The following is an 8,832-nucleotide window of genomic DNA, read 5'->3' on the forward strand; positions in this document are numbered from 1 at the left end:
TAAAACACCTCTGTGGGCTGGATCCAGCGTCTCTGAGTTTCCAACGCGCTTGAAAGTTTCCTGGTGTCAGCCAGGAAAACCTGGCCACAGAGCTGCTAAATGACCCGACTGAGCTCATAGAATTCGGAAGATGCAAAGCCCTGTCTCTAATTCCAGGACAGGGTCAGAGCTCGCTTCACTTTGTCTTCAGCTGGGAAGAACACGTGCTTGTGTGTGTGTGTCTGTGTGTGTGAGTCTGTGTCTGTGTATGTGTCTGTGTGTGTGTTTGAGTGTTTGTGTATGTGTGTGAGTCTGTGTATATGTGTCTGTATGTGCTTGAGTGTGTTTGTGTATGTGTGTGTGTGTCTGTGTGTATATGTGTCTGTGTTTGTGTATGTGTGTGTCTGTGTGTGTGTGTGTGTGTGTGAATCTGTGTATGCAGGCAGGAGTCGGGGGCGGGGGCTGGGCAGACAGGCGTTTCTCTCTGAAATGTGCTTTTTCACCCTGCGTGGGGTATGTGCCTGACCAAAAATGGCTTGTTTCCTCTTGAAGAAGGGATTTAAACCTGTGTCTTTCCTCATGATATCTAGGAGTCGCTTTCAGTCTTTCTTTGCAGTTTCAGTTCAGTTCAGTTCAGTCGCTCAGTCGTGTCCGACTCTTTGCGACCCCCATGAAACGCAGCACGCCAGGCCTCCCTGTCCATCACCAACTTCCAGAGTTCACTCAGACTCACGTCCATCGAGTCCGTGATGCCATCCAGCCATCTCATCCTCGGTCATCCCCTTCTCCTCCTGCCCCCAATCCCTCCCAGCATCAGAGTCTTTTCCAATGAGCCAACTCTTTGCATGAGGTGGCCAAAGGACTGGAGCTTCAGCTTTAGCATCATTCCTTCCAAAGAAATCCCAGTTGATCTCCTTCAGAATGGACTGGTTCTTTGCAATTCAGGGGGACCCAGATATTACTTTTAAGGACTTCCTGGATGGCTCAAGTGATAAAGAATCTGCCTGCAATGCAGGGGACCTGGGTTCGATCCCTGGGCCAGGAAGATTCCTTGAAGGAGGAAATGGCAACCCACTCCAGTGTTCTTGTCTGGAGAAGTCCACGGACAGAGGAGCCTGGTGGGCTACAGCCCAAGGGGTTGCAAAGAGTCAGACACAGCTGAGCACATACCCATGAGGTCAGGACATCACTGAGTCTCACATTAGCAGAAGAGGGTCCCTGAGGCTAAACATGCTCAGGGCAGGGGGCTGGAGAGAGCTGTGGGCCAGGCCCTGGGTGGACAGCTCCATCCTGCTGCTGCCCCTTCGAAAGGCTCTGAGCAGGCCGGCTGCCCCCGTCCTGAGGCTTGGGTCCCATCTGTGAAAAATGGAGTCATACCCTGTCTCCTGGGGCACAGCTCTCAAGGCCTTCTGGTTCCCTCCACTGCCTGCTCCCTGGGATCCCCCTGCCCCCGGGCTTCGCAGGACCCAGATCAGCAAGTGGGGCCTGGGGCATGCATCTGCCTCCGTCTTGTCCTCCATGAAATACAGGCAATTAGATGCATGCCCAGCCCAGATTTTCCAGCCTCTTCCCCCAAGAAGGCACCCGACTCCCAGCTCAGAGTCGGCTCCTGCTCAGAAAGGGCATCGAGCTACTGCAGACCTCCAGGCCTCTGCACGCACAGGCCAAGTCCCCCACCTGCCCCCGCCAGGCCCTCCCAGCCCCAAACGCCTCCCCTCCACGAAGCCCGGTGTCACCCTGGCCCTGGGCTCCCACAGCAGCTCAGACCCCCAGCCCAGGCCCCACCAGCCTCACCACAGCTCCCCGCAGGCCAAGCACCCCCCAGGGCAGGCCCCCGGCCCCCAATCCCCCACGTGTGCCCACACGCCCCTGGGGAGCAGTGCCCTGGGCTGGCCAGTGCTCCCCTGCTGACAGCAACCCCTGCCCACCCAACCCTCACCTGGATCTGGATCTCGTCAGAGAGCTCTTTGGCGAGGCCCAGCAGCTGCCCGGCGGTGGGGTCCAGGGCCTTGACCACCACCCTCAGCCCGGTGCGGCCCTTCGCCCGGCCGAGCACATTCATGGCAAAGTTGTGCTGCGATGGCAGCCGGAGCGATGCCTGCGACAGACACAGAACGGAACGTCCTGAGGGGGCCCCAGGCCCGGCTCTCACACAGGGCAGGTGCCCCAGACCCCCCCGAGCTGCCCGCCTGCTGTCCCCCTGCTGCCCTCTTGCCCAGGTGGGGGCCTGCCAACCCCGGCATGCGTGTGGGGTGCTCCACACTGCGATTCACGCTGTTCCCAGGGCCCGTGGGAGAGGTGGGCCCCACCAGCATCCTCACGCAGGACTTCTCAGAGCCTTGGCTGCAGGGCTCATGGCGGATTACGCAGACGACGCTAGGCTTGGGGTGTTGCCCACAGAGCCCTTCTTATGGAGTATTTGTGAAGAAGTCACGCGCCTGGGTACCATGGGGATGGTATGGGGACAGGATCTGGTCCCATGGGGTCAGGGGGCGGGGGGTACTCGTCTTGCATTCTATGAGCTTCAGGCAGCCTCTAAGAGACCCCATCCCGTCTGGCCCCCTCTCCAGGCCCCCACTGTCCACAACAAGGCCCCGGGAAGCAGCCACACTCAGGCCCCGTGTGACCGAGGCCCGCCTGGGGTTACTGCCTGGAGTCACAGGGCCAGTACCCGCTGCACAGCCCACCAACTGGGTCACCCGGGCGTGTCCGCCCTCCCCACGCACGGCCTTCAGCTCACACACATGGGGCAGCGTGTCTCTCCAGTACCTTCCAGCACAGACCTGGGGAGGGGCCAGGGCCCCCCTAGGGAGCCTAAGGGGACGGGGCAGGGCCCTGGGACAAACCTGGAGAAAACCCCAGGGCTGCCAGAGGCAGGTGACATGTTAGAAAGGGGGTCAGAAGCCACAGACTGGGGGCCCCAACCAGGACCCCATGACACGGGACCTTCGTGACTTTCCCACCAGGCTGTCATTTTTGCTGCCTTCCACCCGCAGTTTGCCTCTAAGCACCTGGGTGGTGCGGCTGCTCAGAAAGAACGAGCTTAAGAGGAAAAGGGTGCAGCCTGTCCTGGGACCCAAGAGAGGGGAGCTGAAGGCCGGGTTACTGGACACACGAAGGGCTGGAGGGGGCAGGGACCCTAGGGAGGGACAGGGTGGACAGCAGGCAAGGAAGCCTCCAGAGGGCGGGACGGGCCTGGGATGGAGGGCGGGGTCTCGGGAGGGGCGGGACGGGCTGTGGCTGGGATGGAGGGCGGGGTCTCGGGGGGTGAAGGGGGGCGGTGAGTACCTCGTGGTGCCGCCCCCAGACATCCAGGACGTCTCGCTTGGTGACAGACCAGTGGAAGGTCAGGCCCGGCACAGCGTTGCCAAAGGAGAAAGGGTTCTGGTTGTTGGTGATCCCGGTGACGTAGACGGGCATCTGTGGGGAGAAGCCAGGCCGGTGACTACCCGCGTCCCATGGCCGGAGCCCCCAGATGCCCTGAGACACAGCCTGCACTGCCCCCCAGGGCCTGCTGCCGCAGCCCTGTCTCCTGAGGGCAAGGGGGCCTCAATCAAGTCCTGCTGAGTCGGCGGCTGGCACGGCACAGCACCAGCTGCCCCCGCCCATCCTTCCGGGGCCGAGGGACCCCATTTCTGAATGGCCGCCTAGAGCTCTGAGGGGCCTGCAGCCCCCCGGCAGGCCGGCTCACCCTGTTCCCGTCCCTCTCAGTCTAGCGGGGGCCCTGCTCACAGCGGTGGGCCTGGTCTCCTACACTCTGGGTTTATCAAGCGCTGATCCGAGGGCAGACAGACATGGGGGCAACGCAGCTAGGGGCGGGGGTGGACCTGAGTGAGCTGCGGGCCAGTGCCCAGGTCCAACGCTCACTGGCTGCATGGCCTCAGCAGACGCCCTACACCTGCCACGCGTGCACCTCCTCGTCTGCGATGCGGAGATGACCCCGGAGCCACCCTGGGGGGCTGAAATGCACGCCACGCGGACGACAACATACAAAGCATGAGAAAGGTGCACGCCACCCAAACACCAGCTGTGGGGAGGCGCCAGGTGCTACTCCAACTGCGGGGAGGCGCCAGACCGGTGGAGACACGGGCGTCACCCCGCGGGACTGCAGGGGTAGGCGCCACACATGCGGGGAGCTGGCGCCCGGGGGAGAAGGACAGGGAGCCTCGGCTACGCAGCAGGAGAGGCAGGAGTGAAGCTGGACCCAGAGGGTAAACAGGGTCAAGGGGCTGCGGAATCGCCCCAGCAGAGGAAACAGCGTCCCGGGAGCAGGCGCCCCAGGCTCATCCTGAACCAGGTCTCGAGCTTGACACCTGCTGGAGGCTGCTCCAAGGACACAGATAGGAGGGGCTGGAGAGGTTCCGCCTCACCTGGGTCCCCGCCCCCATCCCTGCGATGAGAACCTCTCCTGGGTCCCCCCTCATCCCTGCAATGGGAACCTCTCCTGGGTCCCCCCTCATCCCTGCGATGGGAGCCTCACCTGGGTCCCCGTCCTCATCCTTGTGATGGGCGCGCGGATCCTTACAGCCTGGAGCAGCAGCACCTCCACCTCCACGAGATCCTGGAAAGAGGGCTTTGGGGCTCAGGCCGGCAGGGCTCAGGGGCTACATGCCAACAATATAGGTCCCTGCCCGAAACTCCCATTTCTGAGGCTGCAATCCTTTCTGTAGAGAGAACGAAGTAGGCCTTTCCTGGTACTTAATTTTACTCTCAACACGCCAGGTACTTTCTTGTTTTCATAAAATTGATGGAGTTTCCACCCTGTGACTCAAAAGGACTCTGTGGTCTGACCAGGGTACTCGGAGACGCTGGAACTGCTGGGAAAGGCGTGAATCAATGAACTCAGGGCCGGGTCAAGGTCAGTCCCGCCCACTGCAGGGGGTCCCGGCGCCCAGAACTGTGTGCTCAGATGCTCTGAACTCAGCAGCTCTGGGACCCAGCTTCCGTCCACAGTCACATCGCCCAGAAGGAAGCACTCTCAGAGCCGGGGCTCCAGCGTGGCCGGACCACTGAGTCGCTGCTCCTGCAAGTCACTGCCGGCCGTGGACGTGGGGCAGAACCCAGGCACCTTGAGCCCTTCCCAGGAGGGGACACGCTCTGCTCTGTCCTTCCTAGAGGCCCACAGAAGTGCCCGCCCAGGAAAGCAGGAAGAGAGGAGGCCGAGACCCCCGCCATCACTGCTGGGGCCAGAGCCACCACGGGGGGCAGGATGGGGCCCCTCCTGGGTGAGGCCCACCTGACTCGGCCTCCAGCATCTCCCCCGACCCAGAAAAGCTGCTAGGAAATGTCCCCCGCTCCGGAGAGGAGGCCTAGAGATAATTTAACCTCTAGCTGAGCAGATACTAGCGCCTGACTCAAATTCTTCTCCTGGAAATATCAATCCAGATCTGAAATACCACTGGCGCCCAGTTACCCTGGTTTATGGCAGCCAAGCCAGCATGTGCCTCTAAAAACATGCACCATAAGCTTCCCAGTGCCCTCAGCATCCCAACTCTCCTGTGAGAATGTCTGCAAGCCCTGCTGGAAATGAATGAACTAAAGGCGGGAGGGCTCTGACGTGGGCAACACTAGCTCAGGCCTAGAACAGCTGTGGATGGCCGTGGGCGAGCTGCACCCAGGCAGAGCAGAGAGTCCGGAGAGGACCCACGGAGGCACGGAAAACAGGGCCTGCCATCATAACCCACTCCACCCTGCACGGCAATGTCCCCAAGGCGGGAGAGCTTGGGCCCATCCCGTAAGGAGCCAAGAGCTCAGCTGGCAAAGAATCCGCCTGCAACGCAGGAGGCCCCGGCTCGATTCCTGGGTCGGGAAGATCCGCTGGAGAAGGGACAGGCTGCCCACTCCAGTCTTCTGACCTGGAGAACTCCACGGACTGTATAGTCCATGGGGCCGCAGGCAGTCGGACGCGACCGACGACTTTCACTTTCAGGGACCCCCAGTCTGCAGAAGAGTGACCGTGGGGGTGCAAGTGCAGGTCTGGCCTGGGGAGAGGGGAAGGCGACAGGCAGGTGCCTCGGGCTCCCAGGGCAGAGCAGGACTCTGGGAGAGGGGTGGTCCTCAGGTCCTGGGGAGCGGAGCGCCTCCGCCATTACCTGCGACACGACGACCAGCTTGCCAGTCTCGGCGTCCACAGCCTGCACGACCCCCGACACGGCGCCACGGCCCACCGCGAGACCCTGCACCAGCCCGGCGCCGCTCACCAGCGCCACGCTCTCGTTGCTCATGGAGAAGAGGATGTTGGACTGGGGCTGGGGACCGCCCTCGGAGGTGATCTGGAGGGGGAGGCAGCAGGGCCCATCAGCCAGCCCCCTCGGGCGCCCACACCCCGCCCTCCAGGGCCGGGGAGCTGACACCCAGGAACTCCTCCCAGCCCGTTCTGAAGCCCCAGGTGGTGGTGGGGGTAGGGTGTGGCCTTGAACTCCTACCTGCATCGTGGCCCCAATAATCAGCGTCACCTTCCTGGGGATCAGCCTAAACGGGGGGAAGACCTGGGCGTGGAGACAATAGGGAAACAGGCCGCTGTGCTCCAGGCTCACACGGCCGGGCGCGGCCACCCTCTAACTCCAGGGATGCGGGAGCACGTGCCCAGACTCCTGCCGCTGAAGGGGGCCAACGAGGGCCTGGGGCCCCGGCCAGCCCTGGGGGGGACCTCACGCACCCTGGGCCTGAGGCTCCGGGGCCCTCAGAGGCGTGTTCTGCTCTGGTGGGGTCGGCAGAAACGCCCGCTCCCCGGCCCGCCCGGGACCTGCCCGTCAGAGGCGGTCCTGCCGCGTGTTTCAGCAAGTCCCCAGGACAGTCTGGCGCACACCCACGTTCCCAACCCTCTGCCTTCGAGGTTCCCCAGCTTCCCTTTGGAAGGCTGATTCTTGCAGTTTGCAGATTTCTACTGAATAATCACCTAGAATGGTTCTCTACTGCCATGGCCTGCGTATTTTCCAGATGAGGAAAGGGGGGCTGGGGGGGGCAGGGCGAGGAGGCCCTGTCTCTGCGGCAGGGCAAAGCCCCTGCGTCCTCCTCCTACAACCCCACAGTCCCCGCTTTGCCCGAAGATGCGCCAGTCAGCCCAGGGTGATATGTGCGTGAGGCGTGGTCTCTGAAGGGCTGCCCTGAGTATAGGCGCAGAGGACTGCCTTCTCACCCGGAGGAGAAGGGCGCACCTCCATCCTGAAGCACCACCCACACCCACAGGCACGAAGCCCCCCAGCCCCCAAGGCTGAGCCCGCAGTGGATGTGGCAGGAGCAGCGTGCTGCCACCGAACAACAAGCTCCGACACGACTTCCCGGCCCTGGTGGCCGTGGGCTCCAGTCTCAGCCTAACACCGTGGGGGCACCAGGTGGGCCCCGAGCTCCCTCACCCAGAACTGCTGCTCCAGGGGCTCCCGCGAAGCGCCGGCTGCCCCCAGGGCCCCAGCCGCCAGTGTCTGCGTCCACACTCAAGTCCAGACCCGCCTGCTCCCCCCTGCCACTCCCGTTTGTTACAAGTCACTCTCCTCCTCTGAGCCACACCAGGACCCCCGAGTCCCGGAGAGAGTGAAGTGACCCAGCCCCCTCACTCCTGGGCTCCCAGAACCCCAGGACCACGGAAGGCCCCCTTTCAATCAGAGGACCCTGGAGAGCGGTTTAATATGGCCTCTCCATGTGGGGCCTTCCCTGGTGGCTCGGACGGTAAAGAATCCACCTGCAATGCGGGAGACCCAGGTTCCATCTCTGGGCCAGGAAGAGCCCCTGGAGAAGGGAATGGCTTCCCACTCTAGTATTACTGCCTGGAGAATTCCATGGACAGAGAAGCCTGGTGGGCTACAGTCCAGGCGGACGGTTGCAGAGGCAGAGACAGCTGAGCGACTAACACTTTCCCTTTCCACGGGGCTACCTGGACTGCCCCTAAAAGTCCCAGCCGATCACAAAAAGTGCCATATCCCACCCCCACAGGGCCCTGACGTGCCCCAGGGGCTGGGCCGGGCCCATGAGGCGTGGGGAGGAGCAGCCCTACCTCAATCTGCTGTGGGGCTGAGTTGATTCTCTGTCCGGCCTTGTCCGTCACAGTTGCGGTGAGGCTGGTCTGGCCAATGGCTATGCCGTGGACGCGGAAGGAGGCGGTGTAGTCGTCCGGAGCCTCATCGAGCGCCCTGGAGCAGAAGGAGGGACTGGGACCTCTCTCCCAGGCAGACCCGTTGCCGCTGCCCCCGGATGCCCTCCCCCGACCCCCGACCCCACGAGAACTCACACCAACGTGACGATCTGGGAGGCTGCCCGGAGTTTCAGGTCCATGAAGGCCAAGTACTTGGCCAGGAAAGGCTTCTTGTGGAAGTCCAGCACGCGAACATACGCCTTGACCGTCTTCCCGATCTCCACCTACATCATGGGGACAGAGACTCCGGGATGGCCTTCGGATGAGCAATGCCACCACCTGCGGTGCCTACAGCTCTCTGCAAAAGCATCCCCAAGCTCACAGCCAGAGGCCCACGATGACCTCCAGACTATCAACCCACCAACAAGCGGAACTGTTTACATGCTTTCCGTGTTCAGGGGGCCTCAAGGGGATACTCAGGGGCTTTGCCTGAAGCATAAATGTGCCATAAAGGTCACATCCCACTCTCAGAGAACATCTGGGAGAGGGATAAACGAGGATGGGATTAACAGATACGCATGACTGCATATAAAGCAGACAAACAACAAGGGTCTATCAGCAGCACAGGGACTATCTTCCATTTCTTACAACAACCTACGATGGAAACGAGGACATGTATGGGCTTCCCTGGCAGCTCAGCTGGTGAAGAATCTGCCTGCAATGCAGGAGACCCCGGTATGGTTCCTGGGTTGGGAAGATCCCCTAGAAAAACTACCCACTCCAGT

At 62.0% G+C, this 8,832-nt stretch overlaps 1 protein-coding gene across 1 annotated transcript in view; it reads right to left on the reverse strand.

Moving 5' to 3' along the window:
- NUP210 (nucleoporin 210) overlaps nucleotides 1-8,832 on the reverse strand; it is an 89,682-nt gene that overhangs the window by 19,102 nt on the left and 61,748 nt on the right. The window contains exons 24-30 of the mRNA XM_040247263.1: nucleotides 8,204-8,331; nucleotides 7,970-8,105; nucleotides 6,405-6,467; nucleotides 6,072-6,251; nucleotides 4,460-4,540; nucleotides 3,268-3,399; nucleotides 1,919-2,077 (exon numbers count right to left, since the gene is read on the reverse strand). Coding sequence (XP_040103197.1) covers nucleotides 1,919-2,077; nucleotides 3,268-3,399; nucleotides 4,460-4,540; nucleotides 6,072-6,251; nucleotides 6,405-6,467; nucleotides 7,970-8,105; nucleotides 8,204-8,331 — 879 coding nt within the window. The remainder of the gene's footprint in view (nucleotides 1-1,918; nucleotides 2,078-3,267; nucleotides 3,400-4,459; nucleotides 4,541-6,071; nucleotides 6,252-6,404; nucleotides 6,468-7,969; nucleotides 8,106-8,203; nucleotides 8,332-8,832) is intronic.

Source organism: Oryx dammah, unplaced genomic scaffold, assembly GCF_014754425.2.
Source record: "Oryx dammah isolate SB20612 unplaced genomic scaffold, SCBI_Odam_1.1 HiC_scaffold_9, whole genome shotgun sequence".
NCBI lineage: Eukaryota > Metazoa > Chordata > Mammalia > Artiodactyla > Bovidae > Oryx > Oryx dammah.